General features: G+C 45.5%; 1 protein-coding gene across 1 annotated transcript in view; it reads right to left on the reverse strand.

Annotated features, from left to right (window-relative positions):
* The window catches only part of HDGFL3 (HDGF like 3), a 96,918-nt gene that overhangs the window by 43,673 nt on the left and 25,659 nt on the right, over window positions 1-27,586 (reverse strand). Inside the window, exon 2 of the mRNA XM_073568528.1 lies at window positions 18,512-18,588. Coding sequence (XP_073424629.1) covers window positions 18,512-18,588 — 77 coding nt within the window. The remainder of the gene's footprint in view (window positions 1-18,511; window positions 18,589-27,586) is intronic.

Genomic DNA, 27,586 nt, shown 5'->3' on the forward strand with positions numbered 1-27,586 from the left:
CAATGTCGCCACTCCTCAAATGCCCACTTCATGGCCAACAGTTCTCGATTCCCCACATCATAGTTGCGTTCCGAAGGAGAGAACTTTCGGGAAAAGAAGGCACAGGGGTTCATTTTAGATGTTACAGGATCCTTTTGGGACAAAACAGCTCCTGCACCAGTCTCTGAAGCATCCACCTCCACCTGAAATGGAAGTGAGACATTGGGTTGTCGCAAAACCGGAGAAGAAGTGAACCTCCGCTTCAGCCCCTGAAAAGCAGAAACAGCCTCTGGAGACCAATTCAGCAAATCAGCGCCCTTTTTAGACAAATCAGTCAATGGTTTAGCAATAACAGAAAAATTGGCTATAAACTTACGATAAGAATTAGCAAACCCCAAAAACTTCAGGAGAGCCTTCAAAGAAGTGGGCTGAACCCAATCATAAATGGCCTGTACCTTGGCCGGATCCATTTCAATAGTTGACGGAGACAAAATAAATCCCAAAAATGAAATCCTCTGTACACCAAAAAGACATTTCGATCCCTTAACATACAGGGAGTTTTCCCTCAAAATCCGGAACACAGTCCGAACATGTTCCACATGAGAGTCCCAATCCCTGGAAAAGTTCAAAATATCATCCAAATAGTCAGGAACCTCATGCGACTGGGGAGAGGTGGAGAAAACAGGAGTGTCACTAAGAGCACACCGACAACCCCAACTCACCACTGACACACTGTCATGATCCAGTGTTGGATCTGGCGGTATTAAAAGCACAAAGTGAACTTTTTTTTACTTTGGTTAAGTTCAAAGGTGTTTTGACTGTCCCCGGTGGTGGTGAGTGGTATCGCACCTTAGCTTTAGTTTTAGGTTAATGTGCACTTAATTATGGTTCAGGTGTGACACCCTATAAAGGTGTGCTCAGGGTGTTCACTCACGGCTGGTGATATTTCTTGCTGAGTTGTTGGAGAGCCTGGTGGAAGGATGGAGCTGGATAGGAGTCCTGCGCAGTCAGCCAGAGAGAATGAGTGCCAGCTAATGGTGTCTGCAGGAAGGACTGGCATGGCCTGGTGGAGTCGCAGTTTATGGTGTCGGCGGGAAGTGTGGGCATGGCTTAGAGGAGTGGCGACTAGGAAGAGAGTTGCACTCAGCATGCTCAACTTGGTTGCTGAGAACTGGACTCGTGCATGCTTGGATTCTTGGCAGAGGCTGGACTCATCTTGGGACTCTGTGTACTGGACTGCTGCAAGTGGTGATGGACTCTGCTCCCAGGCTGCACGATGGTGACGGATCCAGTTATGGTGATGGATCAGGGTGAAGAAGATGCACACAGGTGGTGGGCTCTGTTGCTAGGAGCGTACGCAACAGAGCAAAGATAAGTGGTGTTTCCCCTGTATTGTCTCTTTCCTCATGTGTGTTGTTAGTGCAGTGGTGGGATTAGTCTCCGCACCGACCCATTCCCTAGTGAGGGTTTAGGGTCAGGGCGAGCAAGGGGGTTAAGGTTCGCGTGCGGCGACAGGTGCGAAGCCTGTATAGGGAATGTTAGGAGTGCAGGGACACTGGCTCAGGGGAGCTTAGGAGGTCTCCATGTCCCCATTCCCTATCGCAGGGCCCACCATTGTTAAAGTTTCCCAGGTTCCCCCCTTATTATTTAAATGCGCCTTACTGGAGGCGGTTTCCAGAAATATATTTATAACGTGTAATACCTAAATTCGCCAGGTGGAGGCGGCGTATCCACCTGCACGTTCTATTATTTAAATTCGCCCCACTGGAGGCGGTGTATCCAGGGTCACGTGTGTTATGGGTTCGCCTTGCGGCATCATCTGCAACCTGACACATGTGATCATGACAATATCACCAGCCATACTTTTTTTTTTCTGGTGAGCTTCGGCCATGTGGAGACCTGTGGTAATTGCTGCTGGGCCTCACTGAGGAGAGTGGGGAGCGGCATGGTGTGTTAGAGCCGCTGCAGCAGCAGTTATCAGGGTCTGGGGCCTCTGCTCAGATAACCAGAGAAACAAAAATGGCGGCTGCGGTCTGGCAAAAGCCCCTATAGTCGCTGCTGGGGAGGTACCCAGGCAGGTGGGAGGAATGGTGCCCCACGGAGCTGCCTGGTATTCCCCGAGGTGAAGGGGTACATCCCTGTGGCGAGCAGACTAGGTGTATAGTCGCTGCTGGGGAGCTGGACTTGCTCATACAGGGGACGCACCCAGGCAGGTGGGAGGAATGGTGCCCCACGGAGCTGCCTGGTATTCTCCGAGGTGAAGGGGTACATCCCTGTGGTGAGCAGACTAGGTGTATAGTCGCTGCTAGGGAGCAGGACTTGCTCTTACAGGGGACGCACCCAGGCAGGTGGGAGGAATGGTGCCCCACGGAGCTGCCTGGTATTCCCCGAGGTGAAGGGGTACGTCCCTGTAGGGAGCAGATTGGTGTATAGTCCGCGGGGCTCATGCCAAATCTTCGATGCCGCTCCTCCTGGTCGTGTGGAGGCAACCAGCGAGTGTATATATTTTCCTCCATATTCCGGCGGCTATGGTACTAAAACCCCCTAGAGTCGCTGCTGGGGAGCAGGACTGGTTCATGCAGGCGGGCGCACCCAGGCAGGTGGGAGGAATGGTGCCCCACGTAGCTGCCTGGTATTCCCCGAGGTGAAGGGGTACGCCCCCCTGGTGAGCTGACTGGTGTGATAGTCCGCGGGGTTTTACGCCAAATCTTCATACCATCGAAGAAGCCGCCCTCCTGGTCGTGTGGAGGCGACCAGCGAGAGTATATTTCCTCCATTTCCCGGTCCCCTTCTCCTCCTGGTGTGTGCAGCAGATGTGCTGCGGGGGAGTAGGGACAAATCTCTACCCTCGCCATTAACCAACCCTAGGAGGCGCAGTCCTCATGGTGAAAGGGTTGGAGGGTGGTGTCCCTTGGTGAATAGTGGGGGTGTGAGTGTGGTGACACAGGGGGACGCCTCTGTTGTCAAGTCCAGAGTGAGTTCACCAAGTTATGACAAATGTATGTGTGCAATAAACGTTCAGGTCCGGACCTGTGTGTGAACGAGCATGTATGGGTGCCACCAAAAAACATCTTGGAAATGTGTTGTGGAGTCTGATCAGCTTTTAGCATACATACACTTACATAATCTCGTTCACCAGGTCGGCGCTGTGGAGATGAGTGGTGCCTCCAAAATGAACATGTATTGCCAATACCAGCGGTGTTTGTCATGAACCTGAAGTGTCGGGTAATGGTGGGGTGAACTCAGGGTCTGGGCGTCCCCGCTGTAGGTGTTTCCCTAATGAGGGGTGGTCTTGAGGGTCCAGAGGCCCCTCATTAAGGAGGGGGTACTGTCATGATCCAGTGTTGGATCTGGCGGTATTAAAAGCACAAAGTGAACTTTTTTTACTTTGGTTAAGTTCAAAGGTGTTTTGACTGTCCCCGGTGGTGGTGAGTGGTATCGCACCTTAGCTTTAGGTTAATGTGCACTTAATTATGGTTCAGGTGTGACACCCTATAAAGGTGTGCTCAGGGTGTTCACTCACGGCTGGTGATATTTCTTGCTGAGTTGTTGGAGAGCCTGGTGGAAGGATGGAGCTGGATAGGAGTCCTGCGCAGTCAGCCAGAGAGAACGAGTGCCAGCTAATGGTGTCTGCAGGAAGGACTGGCATGGCCTGGTGGAGTCGCAGTTTATGGTGTCGGCGGGAAGTGTGGGCATGGCTTAGAGGAGTGGCGACTAGGAAGAGAGTTGCACTCAGCATGCTCGACTTGGTTGCTGAGAACTGGACTCGTGCATGCTTGGATTCTTGGCAGAGGCTGGACTCATCTTGGGACTCTGTGTACTGGACTGCTGCAAGTGGTGATGGACTCTGCTCCCAGGCTGCACGATGGTGACGGATCCAGTTATGGTGATGGATCAGGGTGAAGGAGAAGATGCACACAGGTGGTGGGCTCTGTTGCTAGGAGCGTACGCAACAGAGCAAAGATAAGTGGTGTTTCCCCTGTATTGTCTCTTTCCTCATGTGTGTTGTTAGTGCAGTGGTGGGATTAGTCTCCGCACCGACCCATTCCCTAGTGAGGGTTTAGGGTCAGGGCGAGCAAGGGGTTAAGGTTCGCGTGCGGCGACAGGTGCGGAGCCTGTATAGGGAATGTTAGGAGTGCAGGCACACTGGCTCAGGGGAGCTTAGGAGGTCTCCATGTCCCCATTCCCTATCGCAGGGCCCACCATTGTTAAAGTTTCCCAGGTTCCCCCCTTATTATTTAAATGCGCCTTACTGGAGGCGGTTTCCAGAAATATATTTATAACGTGTAATACCTAAATTCGCCAGGTGGAGGCGGCGTATCCACCTGCACGTTCTATTATTTAAATTCGCCCCAATGGAGGCGGTGTATCCAGGGTCACGTGTGTTATGGGTTCGCCTTGCGGCATCATCTGCGACCTGACACATGTGATCATGACACACAGATTTCATCCAAATCAGCCTCACTACCTTCCTTCACCAGAAAAGGGAGATCCTCGGACACAAAAGGTGAATGAACAGATGAGCTCACAACACATCCCATAAGCAAAGCATCACAGAAGCTAAGCATCAAGAAAATGGCAGTTATCCATGAAAAGGAATTAACATTCATCTTCTCTCTTCATACAGGTAATCAACTGCTCCACCCTGCATGTATTCACTCCTTCACTCCATTCACTGTTAGCAAGCAGCCTGAATGGTAGAACTCCCCACCTCTGCTGGCTGTCATTTCTGCTGCAATATATACAAATGGTACAACTCCATACTTCAGCTTGCTGTCTGTCTTCTGCCGCTTTACCATTTTGTGACATTTTAATATGCCTGCTAAAGCTTTAGTATAATTCATTTGTTGCACTGTATTTAATACTTACTGCTTTATATCCATGACTGGGGCCTCTCTAGATCTTATCAGGTGTAAGGTGCTATAGCAAATAGATGAAGCTTGGTCTCCTGCCTTTGATCATCTAACCACCCCCTGGGGTGCTGGCCCCAGCTGCCAAATTATACCAAACCAGCTCCCACAATCCCTTTCTCCTGACCTTGTAGTGTGGCCTATATATGCAGTAGTTTCTAAGGGGAAGCACGCATTGAGGGGTACATGCAGGCATCCCATAAGCAAAGCATCACAAAAACTAAGTATCAAGAAAACGGCAGTTATCCATGGCAGTTAATCAGGGCAGGAGTCAGGTAACCCACACTTTGCTCTCTCCTTTAACCATGTGCTTTATTTCTATCCTCCTGTGCTCCCTTGCCATCCACATTCATCACCCCATCCCCCCTCCATCAAGACTCATACACATCAGCCCCTCTATACTTCCCTCTCCTATGTACAGCTCCCATGCACTTCTCACCTTCCTGAGAAACCTCAGCCCATCTTGCCCAAACACATCGCAGAAAAAAACTACTTGCAATTCCAACAACAATTTGCTCTTTATCTTCCTAATCCTACTGATTGCAGGGGACATCTCCCCCAACCCTGGTCCACCATCCCCCAACCTCAACCCCTACCCTACCTCATATGGAAACCATAATAATCTTATTAATATTACTTGCACTCCCTCATCTCCATCTTTTAATTGTGCGCTCTGGAATCCACAGTCTGTTTGTAACAAGCTTCCTTTCCTGCACAACTACTTTCTGAACAACTATCTTAATCTGTTGGCCCTCACTGAAACCTGGATTCAGGATTCTGACACTGTCTCTCCTGCTGCCATTTCCTATGGTGGCTTACAATTCTCTCATTCCCCGAGACACACAAACACACATGGTGGTGGAGTCGGCATACTCCTGTCCCAACAATGCACTTTCCAGGTCATCCCCCCAGTTCCATCAATCTCATTCCCTTCTTTTGAGGTCCACACCATCAGGCTCTTCCGTCCCCTCTCCCTCAGAGTAGCGGTCATATACCGGCCCCCAGGCTCACCAACCCACTTCCTTGACCACTTTTCTGCCTGGCTGCTGCACTTCATGTCCTCAGAACTACCAACTCTTATCCTGGGAGACTTCAACATCCCCATTAACGGCCCTACTTCCACATCTGCATCCCAGCTTCTATCACTAACCACCTCTCTAGGCCTCTCGCAGCTATCAGCCTCTGAGACACACAAGGACGGTAACACCCTTGATCTGGTCTTTGTCCGGCTCTGTTCAATCTCCCACCTAAATAACTCACCGCTTCCACTCTCTGACCTGACCACAACATACTCTCCTTCAAGCTCACAAATCATCGCCCACCCCAGCTCACTCCTACCTACCACACAATCAGAATCTACAAGCCATTAACCCTCAGACACTTTCAGACTCCCTACACTCATCACTGTCCCCAATCTCCTCTTTTTCCTGTCCTGATCTGGCTGTTCATCACTACAATGACACTCTTAGAAGCACCCTTGACCTAGTAGCTCCCCTCACCCTCAGAACCTCCAAGCACAGAAAAAAACAGCCCTGGCTCACACCGCAAACTCAACTTCTCCAGCGATGCTCTAGGAGTGCTGAACGCCTATGGAGAAAAACCTGCACACCAGAAGACTTCATCCACTTCAAATTCATGTTAAGAACCTATAACGCTGCCCTTCACCTCGCCAAACAGACCTACTTCACCACCGTGATCTCCTCACTAGCCAACAACCCCAAGAAATTTTTCACACTTTTCACTCCCTTCTCAGGCCAAAAGCACAAGCCCCTATCACAGACATTTGTGATGATGACCTGGCCTCCCACTTTACAGAAAAAACAGATAATATCCATCAGGAAATCTGCTCCCAAACCACCAAGTGCTGTGACTCTCATCAATTCCTGCATCTCCCCTGGCTCACTTTCCACATTTGATCCCATCACAGAAGTCTCCAGACTCCTCTCGTCCGACCACATGCGCTACCGACCCCATTCCCTCACATCTCCTCCAGTCTCTTTCTCCAGTCGTCACAACTCACCTAACTACAATCTTTAATCTCTCCCTCTCCTCGGGCATTTTCCCATCCTCCTTCAAACACGCCATCGTTACTCCATTACTAAAGAAACCCACTCTCGACCCATCCTGCACAAACAACTATAGACCAGTCTCCAATCTCCCCTTCATCTCCAAACTTTTGGAGTGCCTAGTTTACTCCAGCCTTACCTGCTACCTCTCCACTCACTCCCTTCTAGATCCTGCACAGTCCGGCTTCCGCCCCCCTACATTCGACTAAAACAGCACTCATCAAAGTGACCAATGACCTTCTATCAGCAAAACGTAATGGTGACCACTCTCTGCTCATTCTTCTGGACCTATCTGCAGATTTCGACACTGTTGACCACATATGCTACTCTCTAGGCTCCAGTCACTAGGCATTAAGGACACTGCTCTCTCCAGGTTCTCTTCCTATCTTTCTGACCGCTCCTTCAGTGTTTTGTTCTCTGGCTCCACATTATCTCCTCTTCCTCTCGCTGTCGGGGTATCTCAGGGCTCAGTCCTTGGCCCCCTTCTCTTCTCTCTCTACACAGCCCCAATTGGACATTATGCTGATGACACACAACTATATACGTCATTCCCCGACCTTACCCCCGCTGTACTACAGAACGCCAGTGACTGTCTGTCCGCAGTCTCCAACATCATGTCCGCTCTCTATCTGAAACTCAACCTCTCCAAAACTGAGCTGATTCTGCTCCTGCCGTCTACTAACCTCCCTAAATCTGACATTTCCCTCTGGGTGTCTGGGTTTTATGTTTGACACCAATCTCTCCTTCACATCCCATATACAATCTCTTGCCCGCTCTTGTCGCCTACACCTAAAGAACATCTCTAGAATCCGCCCTTTTCTCACCATGGAAACAAAATCCCTCACTGTCGCATTGATCCACTCCCGCCTGGATTACTGCAACGCTCTATTAATTGGCCTCCCCATTACTCGACTATCTCCTCTCCAGTCCATACTTAATGCAGCAGCCAGGGTCATCTATCTGGCTAATCGGTACTCGGACGCGTCTGCTCTTTGCCAGGCCTTACATTGGCTGCCCATTTATTATAGGATCCAATTCAAAGTACTTGTTCTCACCCACAAAGCTCTCCACAGTGCAGCACCCCCCATACATGTCCTCCCTCATTTCTGTCTATCGGCCTAACCGACCGCTGCGCTCTACAAATGACTTTCGACTAACCTCTGCACTAATTCGTACCTCCCACTTCCGACTCCATGACTTCTTCCGCGCTGCGCCACTCCTCTGGAATGCTCTACCCCAAGAAATTAGGACTATCCACAATTTGCATAGTTTTAGGTGCTCCCTCAAAACACATTTGTTCAGACCAGCCTATCACGTTCACTAATCAAAATCATTCTATGTGAATGGGCTACTCATGCACACTTACACAATCTCCCTCCATCCCTCACTCCCTCAAGATGGCTGGACCATCATTGTAAATATATCACTGTAATTACACACCTGTACTTTGTATCTCCCCAACCTCATTGTAGATTGTAAGCTCTCACGAGCAGGGTCGTCTTATTTTGCTTTAATTATTGTATTGTTAACGTTGTTACTTATGACTTGTTTTTTGAAACTTTTAAACTGTAAAGTGCTGCGGAATATATTGGCGTTATATAAATAAAGATTATTATTATTATTATGTTAATCTATGGGAAATGGAGGTTAGTTGTGCACATGCTGCGGAAAAATCTGCGCAGATTTGCAGCATTTTCTTTTCCGCAGCATGTCAATTCTTTTTGCGGATCTGCAACGTTTCTGCACCCATTGACTTCCATTGAGTCAGGCACATCGGCAGCAAAACCGCAGATGTAAAAAAGATCTGCGGATGTGGGTGCTAGAAACACTGCAGATCGGGAGGAGGGAAGTGTGTGGGCGGAGACTGTGTGCATGTCTGTGTGTGCGGGGGTCTGTGTGTGTGCGGCTATGAATGCCCACAGTGATGGCATTCCCAATGATGGGAAAGTAGTCCCATCAGACAATGCAGGTCAAGTGTAAAAAAGTAAACATACAGTACATACATATAACATACATTACAGACAGTACATACAACATATACTGTAGTGAGTACTGTTGTGAGTTAATTTTCCCCTTCACCATTGAGGTTTGATGAACTCCCTATTCTGGTGAAGAAAGGTAGTGAGGCTGATTACCAAGCACCTGAGCAGAATGATGATGACTGGGTGACTGGAATTGCTGACTGGATATAAGGCAGCCAACGCCCTTCTGCCTTGCGGGTGATTTCTCTGAGGGATTCTAGGAGACCAGTCTGATTCCTGCTCCTCAAAAGCTAAGTTTTCTGCTCTGCTTTTTGCATTTGTGTTTTGGTTTTGTTTTGCCTTGTTTTTCTGGATTTCTGCCATTCCCTGCTGGGGTGAGCTGAATTCCTTTTTGCTGTCTTCAGAAAATACCTGAGTACTGATATAGTCTTTTTGAAGCCTAGCGTCTTCAGGGCTTTTTTCCCTATCAGTCTGTTGGCTCTTGTTTTGATAGGGTTTTGGCAGATTGCAGACAGCAGCTTTTCTATCCTTTCCTATTTAGTTAGCTTGGGCCCCATCATTTGCTCAGCCTATCTTTCTATCTGTGTGAGTGTTTTTTCATCTTGCTTCACCGTCATTATATGTTGGGGGCTGCCTATTGCTTTGGGATCTGCTCTGGGGCAGTTTAGATTTCCCTTTCTGTCTTCAGGCAATTTAAATCTCCGGCTGTGATCGAGGGGTCTAGGGCACCGTAGGAACCCCCCACGGCTACTGCTAGTTGTTGTTGATAGGTTCAGGGGTCTGCAATCCGATAGCTGCCAACTTCTCTGGTTTTCTGGACTTAGCTAGTATTTCTGTTTTTGCCTCCTACGGTGACTCATTCATAACAGAGTACATACCATATACACTAATTCCACGAAGCCCTCGATCTCCTGTAATAAAAATAAAACAACCTATACTTACCTTTCCGCTGTAGTACAGTTAATAACGAGTGTCCCACGACGATCTTCTGTGTAGAACACTGACATCGGGTGAGGTCAGTGCTCTACAGGGGCTCCCGCGATGAACTGACAGGCGGAGGTAATCCTCTGCGATGTATCCCTCCAGCCCTGGGAACGAGATCCCCTAACCCTATTTCTCATGCAGCATTGCTGTAAAGTGAGAGGATGAACTCAGGTAACCTCTTCAGTGATGCACTGCAAGGAGCCATTGTCTCATGTCAGTGTGTCACTGGAGGCCCTGTAGAGAGGTCACATCTCCTGATGTAACAGCTCTATAGGGGAGATCATCGTGGGACACTCGTTATTAAACGGATTACGTTGGAACAGGAAGTACTTGCTCGTTTGTTGTTTTTTTTTTCAGGTGATCGAGGGCGTCGCATGGATTAGGAGTACAATAAAATGGGAAAACTGTGTAGTGTTTTATTTCAATAAAATACTTTTTTCTGCCTGTGTGTGTGTTTAGTGAAGAGAAAACAGCTGCACTCTGGAAAATTTTGATTTTCAATGCAAACATTTTTTTTATTAAAGACACCACAGGGGAATAGTGCATTGAGGTGACGTTTCGACCCTATGTCAGGTATTTTTCAAACCTCACTTAAAGCACAAGAGAAAAAGAAGCAATCACGACAGTATGAATATGCAGGAGGGGCTAAAGTGCCATATGTAGAAGTCCGGTCTGGAAGGGACCAGGCAGAGGTCCTGAGATGAGCTGGAAGCATGGGGCACCAAGCGCCGTCTGTGTAGTGTTTTATTTCATTAAAAGACTTTTTTCTGCCTGTGTGTTTATTTAACCCTTAACAACTCTAGGATTAGTAATGGATGGGTGTCTTATTGACGCCTCTCCATTACCAAGCCAGGCTTGATGTCACCTTACAATACAAAGGTGACATTAACCCATTATTACCCCATATGCCACCACTACAGGGCAGTGGGAAGAGAGAGGCTAAGTGCCGGAATTGGCGCATCTTAGAGATGCGCCATTTCTGGGGGGCTGGTGGCAAAAGTTTGTAGCAAGGGGGGCCAATAACCATGGTCCCTTCCTAGGCTATGAACATTTGCCCCCAGTTGTCGGCTTTCCCTCTGTGGCGCAGAAAATTGCACGAGAGCCCATGCCATTTTTTTACCCCTTTTTTTTCAAAATTAAACATATTGTTCATTAATAAACATTGGCCTTGGTATTATATATCTATCCATAAATCTATCTATAGATAGATCTATGGATAGATAGATATATCTATGGATAGATATATGGATAGATAGATGTGTTTGTACTTTGCTTCCCCGGCGTTACTCTGCATGTCTCTGCATTAACCCTTTGCTCCTCTCCTAACTAGCACGGATACTGTTGTCTGTTACCGTTATGGATGCTGCTCAGTTCCCTGCCTCGCTGCGTAGCCGTACATGCATGTGTGGCTCCGCTGCTCTGCATGATCACCCGCTGGTGCGGTCCCTGGCTGCCGCTGTGGAAAGCTATCCGTGGATTAAATGGTCTTCTCCACTGTGTATGGCTTACCACATGTGTTCAGGCTTGCAGATCGCCAGGCGTCCTTTGCAATGCTGATGTGTTTGGCTCTGCTTAGGGTGCTCGCGGCCACACCTCCCCTGCTTTTATGAGGAATGGGTGTGTGCTTCAATTGCTGCTCCAGCCTATTGCTGTGAGGCAGCTGCTATATAAAAGTTTCCTGCCCTGTGGGGCGTTGCCAGAGCTTTGCCTTATGTCTCTGTATGCTGTCAGCATCTGTCCTGCTTGTCTGCAGTTCTAGGTGAGCTGATGCCTGTCTTGCCACCAGCCAGGAAGCAGAATATCGTGGCCCTTGTTCCTGTCCGCCCTCCCAGGAGGCAGAATATCCTGGCCCTTGTTCCTGTACGCCCTCCCAGGAGGCAGAATATCCTGGTCCCTGTGTTAATGTGTGGAGTCTTGCCTTGTACCTGTTTCCTGCTGTGTCTTGTTTCCTGAATCCTGGATCTGTTCCTGCACCTGATCCTGTCTGAATTGTGTCTTGTTTCTCCACCTGCTCTGGAGGCACAAATACCCAGATCGCCCTTCCTGGGGGCTGCATATCCAGGCCCGTCTATGTTGTGTCTTGTTTCCTGAATCCTGGACCTGCTCCTTTACCTGACCCTGTCTGAACTGTGTCCTCTGTATAATGTTCCTGAGGTCCTTCCGTGTCTTGTCTTGAACCCTGTGCCCCGTTACTGTGACTCTTTGCTACCTGTCTTGCTGTGATTTAACCTGGGTTCCTCTTGGAAGTAGGAGTCCGGGGTATCCCCTGAGTTTCTGCTGCTCTGTGCTCAGCTGGTTATTCGGTGCAATTCCCTGCCGGTTCCAGTCCAACTTGGCGGGGTTTGCACCAGACCGCTTGGGATCCTTTCTAGGTCGCTGTCAGATGTCCGGAGCCTAATGACCGTGGCCTCTCTTCCGGAGCCTGATGACCACGGCCTGATGTCCGGTGTCTGAAGACCTCTTCCAGATGTGCTGTGCCTGATGTCCTCCGCCAGATGTCCGGATCCTATGCTTCCCTGCCCGATGTCCGGAGCCTGCCAATTGCTGCCAGAGGTCCGGAGCCTGATGACTGCAGCCTGATGTCCGGAGCTGATGTCCGCAGCCTAATGTCCGAAACTTGTTGATCATGGTCAGATGTCCGGAGTCCAATGCCAGTGTGCTGATGCTCTATCTGAGATCCGAGTCCTGATGTCCTGCCTGAGACCGGATGTCCGCCTGGTGTCCTGATGTCCTGCCTGAGACCCGATGTCCTGCCTAGTATCCTGATGTCCAGCCTGGTGTTCTGATTTCCGCCTGGTGCCCTGACGTCCTGATGTCGTCCGTGGTCCTGATGTCCAGTCCGTGGCCGATGACCTGTGTTGCCAAGCCAAAGTTCTTGTTCCTGTCCTGCCTGTGTCCCGATGTTCCGCCAATTCCCTGAGGTCCACCCAGTGATGACGTCCTTCTGGGATCGGTGTCTGATGTTCTCGTGCTGAGCCTGTGCTGTGCCTGAGGCCTGAGAGAGGCCGCCCTAGTATGCCCGTGCCAGACAACCCCGGAATGCATCAATCTGTGATGTCCTCCTGCCCTCGTCTGTTATCCTGAGACATGTACCCTTCCCTGATGTGCAGAATCGGGAGTCTGGCATTATGTTCTGTATATGTACTTTGTTTTGTCTTCGAGTAAACTTTATGTCTATACCTGAAGTTGTGTGGTGTCATGTCGTTCTGCCACCTTGTCCACATGCTCAGCTGCCACAGATCCCGGTTGCTACCCTTCCCTAGTCTGGGTAGGCGTCACCACCTGGGACGCTCGCCTCACATCGGTGTGGTAGATCGACGAGGAGGCGCCGGCTCGGCCACGTCCGCAGTCGTGACAATAGATATATCGATGGATAGATATATCGATAGATAGATAGACCTGTCTATAGATCTATCTGTCTATAGATCTATCTGTGTGTGTAAGTATTATTCGTCGATGGAGTATGCAAAATAAGAGGTTGGACAAAGAAATTACATCACGACTCTTTTTTTGTTGTTAAATAATAGATCTTTATTTAGCTTACACGGAAAAAAACACATCAAATCCGCATCAAAAACATGCAGATTTTTACCTACGTTTTCTGCCAAGAGATGCAGATTCTGTGCAGAAAATTCTGCAGGCAAATCTGCAATGTGTGCACATACCCTTTGATCTGTCTCCGACATCTAATTTGTAATCTCTGATTATTTGTTTGTAAATATTTGCAATCATTCACTAGTAGAATATAGAGAAATTTACATTTTCATAGTCTCTGTTTGCAGTGTTTTGGCTCCCTCTAGTGGCCAGAGTCATATTGGCAGTCTTATCTATTTTGTTCTTTTCCATTCCATGTCTGAATCTCCTCCCTTCTTTTGCATTATGGTAGCTTTCCCTCCATTTTCCTTCAGCCTGTATCCAGGAAGCATCTCATCTTTTCCTCTCCCCTTGCGATTGCATCGCTGGTATGTACTCATGCTTTCTGTAGCTAATTCCTGTCCTAATATTAGCCTGATTTAATCAGTCCTTCCCCCGGTCAGCTATTAGTGTGCAAATGTTCATTCATAATGTATGTTATGTATAAATGTATTTCTGGTGTACCCTGTCCTGATTGTATATTATGTTTGCTTATAGTTTCACCGCACCAATATATCAAGTTCAATAAAAGCACAGATTCAATCACAATCTCATTATTGGACCCCGGTATAGTGGTTTAGCTGTCTGTATAAGCTTAAATGATGTCTGCCTCATTCAGTGAGGACAGAACACCCTTATTATTTTATAACATGGTGATAGAAAAGGGATTGTCCGAGTAGTGGACAACCAATGTAAATATTCCTTATATTCTATTTCATTACTTAGCAACCCAAAGAGAGATTGGACACAGGAATATATCAAATAAAATATCAACAATCTTTATTAAAACAATTTATAAAATAATGACAAGTAACAGGCAAAAAATTATTATTCACAAATGGGGAGAAAGGGGAAAAGCGACACCAAAGTGCCACGTCCATACAGGAAGCACAAGGTCCAATGATTAAAAAAAAAAAAGAATATGCAGTGGAAAAAAAAGGAAAATCAAGAAAGGCTATAAGACCTAAACAGCATTAAACAAGAAAGTTCACAATACTCCTTAAATGGATCAATGGTAATGCAAGACAGTTTATAATAAGATGTACATACAGTATATCCTGTGAGGCAATATAAAGTGCTTGTGCAACCAAGTAATCAAGGTAAATTAATTATACAATACTACACAGTAAGAAATATAAAGTGGCACGTTTATATAGAGCCCAATGCAGAAAATATGTACAAACTATATATATCAATAATTTACCAATAATATATAAATATAGCAGCTATCATATAGAAGGGTGAAACACCAAACATTCCTGATCCCAAGTTTCCAGTATAACAGAAGAATATAAATCCCAGTGTACAACCTGACAGATGAATGGATGAATGGCCCCACCGGAAGTGATAGAAAAGGGATTGTCCAAGTAGTGGAAAACCCTTTAACTCATTCTTAGATACTATTTCATGACTTAAATATAATCTATTTATAATTTTCCGTAATTATTGTACATAATTTGCTTACATTAAGTCAAGACTAAGGCTGCATTTACTCTACACCTGCAGTGTAAGTCAAAGCTATAAGAACAATTTCCTTATGTGCCTCACCAACATATGTCTACAAGTGCCTCTATATAGGTATACAGTGTCATAAATTACCCATCGATTCTCATATTAAAAATGTATGTATTGTTGTATGTCCTATGTCTTTGCCATATTCCACAGCCTCGCTATTTGAGTAAGCCTTCCTTCTCACTACACCATGTGCACCTTACACCCCTTGAGCACATTCTCATTGGTGTCCCTGTATGCGGCCAGCATCCAGCTAACTGCTAGCCAAGTATCTACGGTATTCACGTTTGTGAATTGGAAATGATGTCACAGCTCCTCCTGCTCTTATATCAGGTGAGCACTCTGGCAGATAATGCCATACAGTGACAGTTGTGGTTTTTCCCTCAGTGTTTGTCTCTTGTCTTTCTTTCCTTGCTTCCATACACAATCCATTAAGATGTTCCTCCATTTATATGCTGCATTATTCTTCTCATGTTACAGGATATCCCTCATGATGCACCATGGATGTTTAGAAGATTTTATCTTTCACTCACTTGGAGATCAGCTGTAATCCTGCACTGCTATGCTCCAAATCACTGTGACTCTCCTGCCCTACTACTCCATCACAGCAATACATTGTACAATTCTATCACAATATTTTGCCACAAGCTGTCTACCTACAAGTACCCCTCTATCTGATGTTATTTTGTTTGTACTACATGCTGGTCCCTAGGGGCTACAATATCTGCTACAGGTTATTCCATTTAGTCTTTGAACTCCATATCTGCAGGTTAATAGCGTTTTTTGACATAAATACCGTATACAGTGGGGAAAAAAAGTATTTAGTCAGTCAGCAATAGTGCAAGTTCCACCACTTAAAAAGATGAGAGGCGTCTGTAATTTACATCATAGGTAGACCTTAACTATGGGAGACAAACTGAGAAAAAAAAATCCAGAAAATCACATTGTCTGTTTTTTTTTTCATTTTATTTGCATATTATGGTGGAAAATAAGTATTTGGTCAGAAACAAGCAATCAAGATTTCTGGCTCTCACAGACCTGTAACTTCTTCTTTAAGAGTCTACTCTTTCCTCCACTCATTACCTGTAGTAATGGCACCTGTTTAAACTTGTTATCAGTATAAAAAGACACCTGTGCACACCCTCAAACAGTCTGACTCCAAACTCCACTATGGTGAAGACCAAAGAGCTGTCAAAGGACACCAGAAACAAAATTGTAGCCCTGCACCAGGCTGGGAAGACTGAATCTGCAATAGCCAACCAGCTTGGAGTGAAGAACTCAACTGTGGGAGCAATAGTTAGAAAATGGAAGACATACAAGGCCACTGATAATCTCCCTCGATCTGGTGCTCCATGCAAAATCCCACCCCGTGGGGTCAGAATGATCACAAGATCGGTGAGCAAAAATCCCAGAACCACGCGGGGGGACCTAGTGAATGAACTGCAGAGAGCTGGGACCAATGTAACAAGGCCTACCATAAGTAACACACTACGCCACCATGGACTCAGATCCTGCAGTGCCAGACATGTCCCACTGCTTAAGCCTGTACATGTCCGGGCCCGTCTGAAGTTTGCTAGAGAGCATTTGGATGATCCAGAGGAGTTTTGGGAGAATGTCCTATGGTCTGATGAAACCAAACTGGAACTGTTTGGTAGAAACACAACTTGTCGTGTTTGGAGGAAAAAGAATACTGAGTTGCATCCATCAAACACCATACCTACTGTAAAGCATGGTGGTGGAAACATCATGCTTTGGGGCTGTTTCTCTGCAAAGGGGCCAGGACGACTGATCCGGGTACATGAAAGAATGAATGGGGCCATGTATCGTGAGATTTTGAGTGCAAACCTCCTTCCATCAGCAAGGGCATTGAAGATGAAACGTGGCTGGGTCTTTCAACATGACAATGATCCAAAGCACACCGCCAGGGCAACGAAGGAGTGGCTTCGTAAGAAGCATTTCAAGGTCCTGGAGTGGCCTAGCCAGTCTCCAGATCTCAACCCTATAGAAAACCTTTGGAGGGAGTTGAAAGTCCGTGTTGCCAAGCGAAAAGCCAAAAACATCACTGCTCTAGAGGAGATCTGCATGGAGGAATGGGCCAACACACCAACAACAGTGTGTGGCAACCTTGTGAAGACTTACAGAAAACGTTTGACCTCTGTCATTGCCAACAAAGGATATGTCACAAAGTATTGAGATGAAATTTTGTTTCTGACCAAATACTTATTTTCCACCATAATATGCAAATAAAATGAAAAAAAAAAAACAGACAATGTGATTTTCTGGATTTTTTTTTTCTCAGTTTGTCTCCCATAGTTGAGGTCTACCTATGATGTAAATTACAGACGCCTCTCATCTTTTTAAGTGGTGGAACTTGCACTATTGCTGACTGACTAAATACTTTTTTTCCCCACTGTATACTCGAGTATAAGCCGAGGCACCTAATTTTGCCACAGAAAACTGGGTAAGCTTATTGACTAAAGTATAAGCCGGGTATGCATTGTCCCCTCATCCCTGCCCTGGTATGTGTGGCTCCCCCATCCTCCCCCTGCTGTATGCATGGCTCCTTCTTCCTCCCCCTGCTGTATGCATGGCTCCTCCGTCCTCCCCCTGTTGTATGCATGGCTCCGCCGTCCTCCCCCTGCTGTATGCATGGCACCTCCATCCTCCCCCTGCTGTATGTATAGCTCCTCCGTCCTCCCCGTTATATGCATAGCTCCTCCGTCCTCCCCCTGCTGTATGCATGGCTCCTCCGTCCTCGCCCTGCTGTATGCATGGCTCAGCGTCCTCTCCCGTGTATGGATGGCTCCTCCGTCCTCCCCCTGTTGTATGCATACTCACCCCCCTCCTGGCGCGGTCTCTGCAATTTCCCTGCTTCTCCGTTGTCCAGGCGAGGCAGCTTATTCTTGTCTTCAGCGGTCACATGGTACAGCTCATTAAAGTAATGACCATGCGCTCCACGCCTATGGGAGTGGAGATGTGTGCATAATCATTACTTTAATGAGCGGTACCATGCGACCACTGAACACACGAAGAAGCTGGACAACAGAGAGATGCAGGGACGACATGCAGCGATCGCGCGAGGAGTGGGTGAGTATGATGTGACAGCTGCCGGCTCCTGCCGCTCCCCCTCCCGGGACAATGACTTATGTATAAGCCGAAAGATGAACTTTCAGCCTAAAAAAATGGGCTGAAAATCTTGGCTTACACCCGAGTATATACAGTACTTCCCTTTAATCTAAAATGTCTAACCAATTGAAGAAGCAGCAATTAAATAAGAATGGTCTATCAATTTGGCTAAATATGGTGAACTTATTACTCTGCCTATAAGTTTACTCACACATCTTAATCTTTTCGCATTTTGTTTTTATTGCAATTTTTCCAAAATCGTTATAAAATGTTAAAATATATCTTACAAGCAAACTATCAGAAATTAGTACAAACTTACGTTTCATGGGTGCCAAAGAAGAAGATTGGAAATTTATTTGCAGGTGGTTTCACTGCTCCTTCTGGCAATTCATCAATCTGTTAATGATAATAATAAGTGTTTATTTATTCATGTTTCATATCTTGAAAATTGAGTTGTAAAAAGGTATCACATCATCACACGAAATGCCATAGTATATATGTAGACAGCAAGTGTAAGCCTTTGAGAATAAAAAGAAAACGAGGTGAGGTTTTCAAGGAAATGAAAGAACTGTCAAGTAATGGTAAGAAAATCAGGTTGAAGAGCAGGGCTGTGGAGTCGGTAAGCAAAACCTGCGACTCCGACTCCTTAATTTCCTGTCATGTCGGACGCTGTTCACACCACAGCGTCCGGCAGGCAGAGGTAGTTCCACCTCCAGCCACTATAGCCTCAGTGGCGCCGGCTTGATCTTCAGGCTCTCGGGGGTTAATCCTGCTGGAGACCAGGTTGGAAGGTTAGTCACGCCCACGGTCTTTAAATAGTCATACTGGCATATGGGCGTCGCCGATTATAGCTTGTGTTTTCATACCAAGTGGTTCCGGTCTGGAGTGGAGGTGTTGCAGAGAGAGAGATTCGTATCTGGTGTGGTATGATCCGTCGTTATCCTTTCTCCTTCCCATATTTGTGTTTAGTTGTGCCCTGTTCACATTACTGTATATTCCTGTGTGTGTGCGGCGCAGTGCAGTTTAAGTTCTCCCTGTCTGTCTTATTTGTGTGGGAGCTTTGGTGGTGTGTCTCCTCACTGGGTGGAGGGTGGAGGGTTAAGTGCAGGGCTGAGCAGGAGATAAGGAAAGGGTGGAGGCTCAGGCATTTGCACCTTCAGCAAAAACCCTGGGTTGAGGGTCAGACAGGGTTTCCCCTAGTGAAAGGGACACCACAGGGGCCCCGGGTATTTCTGCCTTAGTTGTCCTAAGCCCCGCGTGACATTTCCCTTACACCGACTCCGACTCCACGACTCCCACATATATTGCTTATATTTAAGTGAGAAATTTATTGTAGTACAATGTGAACATCAGACATTTAATCATTTTTATGATACAATAATCAAGATATTTAGATAGAACATAATATTTATTTTTTGGATTACAACTTTAGAACACAAAAAACTGTAATAAATTGAAAATATGTAATACACTATGTAATATCGATTATATATATATTGTGTGTATATATTCAATTCAATTCAAAGAAGCTTTATTGCCAGAAGTAAATACACATTACTTTTGCCAAAGCAAGTGTACAAAAGGGAATAGGGATAGGGACTGTAGGAATGTTGGGTAGGGGCTGTAGGAAAGGTGGATGGGGCAGATCCAGGATGGGGCTATAGAAGTCCATGGCATAGGGAAGGTGGATGGGGCAGATCCAGGGTGGGGGCCATAGAAGTCCATGGCATAGGGAAGGTGAATGGGGGGCATGGGGCAGATCCAGGGTGAGGGCCATAGAAGTCCATGGCATATCATAGTTCTCTTTCTCGCAGTCTATGACATTCGCTCACATATTGTGCTGCTATCTCCACTGCTCTCTCTTCTTCCCCCAGCAGGATATGTTTTCTCTTTCTCCTTCATGGTGATGAAATCTGGGAAGAGATGTGAGAGTCTCCTGAAGTGAGTGTCCCTCACTGCTGAGTATTTGGAGCAGTGTAGCAGGAAGTGGGTCTCATCCTCCAGGGCCTCCAGGTCACAGTGTTGGCACAGTCTTTCCTCCCTGGGCTTGTAGCTCTGCCTGTGTCGGCCGGATTCGATGGCCAGACTGTGGGCACTGAGTCTATATCGGCTCAAGATCTTGCGGTCTCTGGGGTCCGGGAGTTTCTCCAGATATGGGGCCAGTCTGTAGTCTCTCTGTAGACTCTGGTACATGGTCAGTTTCTGTGAGCTGATGATGTCGTTCTTCCAGTCACTTACGTACATCTCCTGGCCTTCGTCTACCATCTTCCTGATTCCGGCTTTTGTCAGATTGTTGTGATTGGTGTTCTGGTCAGGTTGGGTTTGGGTGGGTTGTTTCGAGGATCCTGGTTTTTCTGTTTCACCTACATGTGTCAGGGCTTTATGGTGATGGGTGCTTGGATTGCTCCTATTTAGGTGAGCCCGGAATGACAGTGCCCTCTTTAGAACCATTAGGTGTAGAGGAAATCTGCCCAGCTCGGCCCGGCAAGCACTGTTGGAGGTACTCCGATGGACTTGGAGAAGGTGCTTGCAGAATTCCAGGTGGAATATTTCTGTTGGGCTGGAATCCCACCTTGACCAGTCTGAGTAGGTGTGAGGACCCCAGACTTTGCTGCTATACAGGAGGATTGGGGTGATAGAGTCGAAGATTTTTAACCAGACCCTCACTGGTGGCTTCAAATGGTAGTGTTTCCTTCGGATAGCATAGAAGGTTTTGCATGCTTTGTCTTTCAGGGTCTCTATGGCTTGTTTGAAGCTCCCTGACCGGTGAATCTCTAGGCCCAGGTAGGTATATTTGTCCGTTCCTGTAAGGGTGCAGTTGTTGAGGACAAATGAAGGGTGCTGGTCTGATTTTCTCTTTCTCTTCTGGAACACCATGATGTTGGTTTTCTTTAGGTTGACCAGTAGTGCCCAGGTGGAGCTGAATTTCTCTAAGATTTCAAGTTTTCTTGGAGACCTTTCTCGGTTGGTGACAGAAGCAGCAGGTCATTTGCATACAGCAGAAATTTCACCTGGTCGTCGTGGAGGGTGAGACCTGGTGCTGTGGAAGATTCCAGAGCGGTAGCCAGCTCGTTGATGTAAATGTTGAAGAGCATTAGGCTTAAGCTGCAGCCTTGTCTGACTCCCTGACTCCCCGGCTCTGCTGGAAATAGGCCGTTCTTCTGCCGTTCACACTCACACTGCAGAGCTTCTCGGTGTAGGAGCTTTTGATAACATCGTAAGTCTTTCCTCCTATTCCACGCGCCAGCAGTTTCAGGAATAAGCCTGGGTGCCACACCGAATCAAAGGCCTTTTTAAAGTTCACGAAACAGGCGTATATCTTCCCGTTCTTTGTATTGTGGACGTGTCTCTGAATGAGGCTGTGCAGGGTGTAGATGTGGTCAGTAGTGCGGTGGTTTGGCATGAACCCTGCTGGGCTCTTGCTGAGGACATTGTGATCGGTGAGGAAGCTGAGGATCCTCTTGTTTAGGATGCTGTTGAACAGTTTTCCCAGGTTGCTGCTGTTATATATATATATATATATATATATATAACACTATGTAATAATCTATATAAGTGGCAAAAAACAGTTTTCAACAAAAACATATTAAATAACATTTGTGCAGTCTATGAATTTGTTCTAAGAAATAGAATTGCCTCCATCAGATCCTCCGTCATAGATGACCTCAAATCTGACCTAATCATTTTAAGGCCAGAGGACAACCTCTCTACACTAACTTGGGTTGGAGGCAAAGTCGTAACCACATGGGCAACATCTCTAACAATTTCCGGGTATAAAGGAATTGCCTCATGCAGTCAGTTTTGATGAACAGTTGAATTTTTCTATTTGAGAGCAAGTGAAACATTTTGCTGAAATATGGTCAATCTGCTTGCTATGCTATAGGAGACGGAGTGAAATCTTTTTCCTTGCGGCAACGCTTTGCCTGCTCCATGTCATCCAAATACTTGTCAAAGTCAAATGCCTCATCTGATGAGGATGAAGATATGGCAGCAGTAGCACTGTCAGGACCCAAGTCCTCTTGCGCCTGGCAGTCCTCCTGTAGGCCATTCCCCTAACTGCTACCTCAGTCAGAGCTTCTTTTCCTTTAGAAAGCTGTTGCTCATGAAGCAGTATACGATGACTTGGGTCCACATAAACAGCTGCCAGAAAAATTTTATTTTCCAATAGCTGTGTCTCTCTGTTTCATTGAAGCAGAAATGTCATCTGCGATTAAACCTCCTCTTTGGGACAGGCAAAATAGCAATTTCTTCCACTCCCTTATGAAAATGCCAGGAGTTAAATCCTCAGCTTGTAATTTTTTAGTCACTGTAAATGGGTGATTAAGCAATTCCTTCAATGCAGCCACCTGTGTCCATTGACCTTCATTTAGGGTTACCTGAGGGTTTGTCATATCTATAAGAAACGGTTTTAGTTCAAGCAATCGCTCAGTCATTAAATAAGTGCTGCCCCACCGAGTGGCTTGATCGACAATTGCCCCTTTCCCAGCACGTCTCTTCAAGATGGAATCTATTTTAGGGGTCCTGGTAGCAATAGCCAATTTCCTCACTTTTCCAATCAGATTTCCAGCATGTCCCTCTTGCAGACTTTCTTTTATTGCCAGCTGCAGTGCATGCACAACACAGCGCATGTGATGAATATGAAAGTGTTTTGAAGCACCTTCAACAAGATCATCAGTAGTATAATTTTGCTGTTCTTCTGTTGTAATATCTATTTGTTCCTCAGTTACATGAACAGCACTCTGGCCTTCCATCTCAAACATACTGAATCCTAAATTTTCTTCTAGCTGTTGTTCATTACTTTCATTCATCAGTTTAATTGTACTTATCATGTTTGAAGCATTGTCCGTTACAATAGCAAGAACCTGTTCTTGTGTGAATGTAGCCTTAGACCAGGAATAGAACAGCCATTTATAGGACATTTCATAACTTTCCCAAATTCCTATTAAAAATTATTCAGCACATTCTGCATTGAACTACTGTACCCAATTTATTATATATTTTAGGAGTCGGAGTCGGTCCATTTTATACCGACTCCACCAAAATGAGCTCTGACTCCACGACTCCGACTCCACAGCCCTGGTAAAGAGGGTGGAAGTGTAAAGAGATGGACATATTGCCCTATTCCCCTTTGAAGACATCAATGTTATTGTTCTAATGTAAAGTGTAATGTCAAGGGTTATTGTGATAGAGATATGTAATGTGAATTGTAATGGTAGTGTATTGTAATGCTCTGCACTGCAACAGACAGTGAATCGGTAGAGTTAATGTTTGGCATCAGCCCATAATGTGAGTGGCTAGTGAAAGGCACAGTGACCATTTCCTTCTAGAAACTCAGACAGGGCCTAGCTTGCAGCTAGCTAGAGCAGACATTTGGTCTGAGTGCTCAGCAAGGCCAAATGCAGTGGGTGTTCTGTAGCAAGAAAGAGAGGAGATTGGGAGAGGGACCGCGTTATCCTAAAGAACAGAGACAGAGTTACAAAGAGGACAGTGCCCTCTCAGAGGACTGATCAGAGAGCATAGTGACCAAGTGAGAAAGGTCCGGAGAAAGTAAGCTTAGCAGCACGGCTCTGAGCAGCTGTGAGACGAAGTGCGTGCCCCTGGCGAGAGTTCCCCAAGTGTCAGAGAGCTTGAAGCTGAGTCCAAACATATTGGCAAACGCGCTCCTCACTGAGGATACCCTGTGTATATAGTTGTCACACAATGGCTGTTTAGTAAAGCATCACTTGTTAAAAACTGGTGGTCTCCTTTCATGAACTGATTAACATCAGGTCCTGGCCAACCAGCAACATTGGTTAAATGCGGCCTGCACGGAGGTAGCACCCTCATAGTACAAGTTCCCATACCCAGCCAGGACATGCGCGAGAGACAAGTACGGTACCTTGCACACGACTACCGCTGTGCCACATTACAGGAGCAGGAATTGTAAGCCAGTCTGTGGGGTACGAACAGTTGTAAGAGATGGGGGGGATTGCTTACTGCACAGTGACTCAACAGCGCCGAAGGATAAAGACACTGCCCATAAAACGGTGGATTAGGCACGGATAATAGCGTGAGTGCAGGGCACAGGGGCAGGATCATGGTGCCACAACTGCACATTACAGATCAGTGTGACGTGCATGGGAGGGGGGCACTATGATAATGAAGACAGGAGGCAGAGATTTCTTCCAGGCACCGCACGCCACGGACACTGATAGAAATCATTAGCATAAAATATTAAAACTCAATTTCTCACAACTAGACTGCTGCTATGAGGCATACATGTAAGACTATTTTAACCATTCTATTACCTGTATGCCCATAGTAATAGGTAATATACATCCCAGGAGGTGACAGATTCCCTTTAATATCATCACAAACTTTGAGAGAGCATTAACAAGTTAGAGATGAGGTAAATCAAGAGAAGTGTCTGTAAAAGAGCCTAGGTTTAAATTGTATTTCACTACTTAAGCCTCATTCACAGGTCCATTTTTGTCAAAAATGTGGTTTCCGCTACTTTTAATGAATAGCCATGATATGTACATTCTACGGGTCCTTTCATACTGTATGAACTATGTAAATTAACGATTTGAAAATAAAACAAAAACTATAAGACGTCCTACTTGATGGATTAAAGTTGCCCAATCAAGTGAATGGATCTATGAAAGAAACAGGCAGCAAGTAGATGCATCATGTTTGTTAGGTATTGCTCCCGCGAGCGTATAACTCTGATGAACGCTATCCGATGATTAATCGGATAGCATTCAGATCAATGTTATATTATGGGACAGTGTAGATCTGCGATCCAATGATTAATCGGATAGCAATCAGATCAATGTTATATTATGGGACAGTGTAGAGCTGCAATTTTTTTCTCATGCCGATTCGTCATGATGAAAAAAAATATTGCAACATGTGATTTGCTCCGCAAATCGGAACATGCGCTCCCATTAAAGTCTGTGGGTGTGTGTAAAACAAGGACACAAACAATGCAGAAGATGGAGCAATTACATTCTCCGCATTCTCCACACTTTTGATACGATTCTCTCACGGTAGACAGTTTGAGCCAAGTGTCATTAGCTTAATCGAGTTGATTCTCTTGCATGAGAGAATGTACGGTAGTGTGACCCTGACCTCAGGATAAACTTGGGAAACCTTCATCATTATTTTCTTTTGCATATAAGACAAAACCATGGCACGGATACAGACCACTAATGAAATTTGGGTTTTCATTGGCTGTAAGCCATAATCATCAACATTAACAGAAATAAACACTTGAAATAGATCACAGTTTGTAATGACTCTATATATGAGTTTCACTTTTTGTATTGAAGAACTGAAATAAATTAACTTTTTGATGATATTCTAATTTTGTGAGAAGCACCTGTATATCTATATTCACTTTGATCTAATTTACCTAATTTCTGTCTAATTAACCATTACAATAAAAACTCAAAAGACTATAATTTTTTTGTGCCGAAGTTTACTATTTTTCTTATCTACAATTTTTACTACTGAGCAACATTAGAAAACAGTGACCATCCCATTGCTTTCTATATACAGTATGTATTGTAAATAAACACACAGCAAGTATAAAGTCTTTTATTTTCCTTTTTTAATTTAGAAATAACAGAGTAATACTCACATAAAGCCAATTCCATTGAACCACTCGTCTCCTGTTACAAAACAAAAATACAAACCAACCATATCCCTCACCTGTTCGTCGTTCTGTCCCACACCGTAATCCATGTCTGGGGATAACCACCACACAAAGAAGGAAGGAGACCTATTTAATACTAGCGATTAAATCGGACGAATGCAATGCGATAAAAAATTCGTCCCAATGTTATTCTATGGTGCTGCTCCCATCATGTGTTTTTTTATCAGATCCGTTCCTCGGACCGAGACAATCGCAGCATGCTGCGATTGTCACCGATTTTCGGATCGGATTCGCCAATGCAAGTCTATGGATGCGATTAAAAATCGCATTGAAAATGCACAAGTGTGACTTGCGATTAAATCGCAAGACTTCTCCAGGTCAACAGGAAAGAGCATCAGGCATTGACATTGGCTGTCAATTTGATGCTTAGATGCGAATAAAATGGGTTCATCGCCGGAAAATGGGATGACAGACGGATCCCTGGACAAGAAATCTTTGTGCGATTTCGTACCGTTAAAATCGCAGCGATTTTGTAATGGTTGTGTGTGACTCCAGCCTAAAAGTAATGTTGGTATTTATACCAGACGGTAATTGGACATATATTATGGGAAATCGTGTTAACTTACAGTGAATACTGCTTGAACTGCTCCTGGTCACCTGGAAAAGGACCATTCCAGGCGTCCTATTCCAGGTGACCAGGAGCAGTTCAAGCAGTATTCACTGTAAGTTAACACGATTTTCACTTGTGGTTTCACTTTATATTGCACTGCTTTATTTGGTCTATACATATATGCATTTTATAGGGACACTTATGCTGCCTTTTTCTTTTTTATTTATATAAATGTGGATAGGCACACTGACATCTAGTGTAAGAATATAAAATCGCACAAAACATTTTTTAACCCCTTAAGCCCCAAGGGTGGTTTGCACGTTCATGACCGGGCCAATTTTTACAATTCTGACCACTGTCCCTTTGAGGTTATAACTCTGAAACGCTTCCATGGATCCCGGTTATTCTGACACTGTTTTCTCGTGACATATTGTACTTCAAGTTAGTGGTAAAATTTCAGTTAAAAAACTTGCGTTTATTTGTGAAAAAAACGGAAATTTGGCGAAAATTTTAATTTCGCAATTTTCCAACTTTGAATTTTTATGCCCTTAAATCACAGAGATACGGCACACAAAAAACTTGATAAGTAACATTTCCCACATGTTTACTTTACATCAGCACAATTTTGGAACCAAAATTTTTTTGTTAGGAAGTTATAAGGGTTAAAAATTGACCAGCGATTTCTCATTTTTCAACACCATTTTATTTTTACGGACCACATCACATTTGAAGCCACTTTGAGGGGTCTATATGATAGAAAATACCTAAAAGTGACACATTCTAAAAACTGCACCCCTTAAGGTGCTCAAAACCACATTCAAGAAGTTTACTAACCCTTTAGGTGCGTCACAGGAATTTTTTGAATATTTAAAAAAATGAACATTTCACTTTTTTTCACAAAAAAAATACTTCAGGTTCAATTTTTTTTATTTTACCAAGGGTAACAGGAGAAATTGCACTGTAAAATTTATTGTGCAATTTGTCCTGAGTACTCGGATACCTGATATGTGGGGGGGAAACCACTGTTTCGGCGCATGGCAGAGCTCAGAAGGGAAGGAGCCCGTTTGACTTTTTCAATGCAAAATTGTCTGGAATTCAGATCGGACGCCATGTCAAGTTTGGAGAGCCCCCGTTGTACCTAAACAGTG

Source organism: Dendrobates tinctorius, unplaced genomic scaffold, assembly GCF_039654945.1.
Source record: "Dendrobates tinctorius isolate UK_male_01 unplaced genomic scaffold, ASM3965494v1 ptg000022l, whole genome shotgun sequence".
Taxonomy (NCBI): Eukaryota; Metazoa; Chordata; class Amphibia; order Anura; family Dendrobatidae; genus Dendrobates; species Dendrobates tinctorius.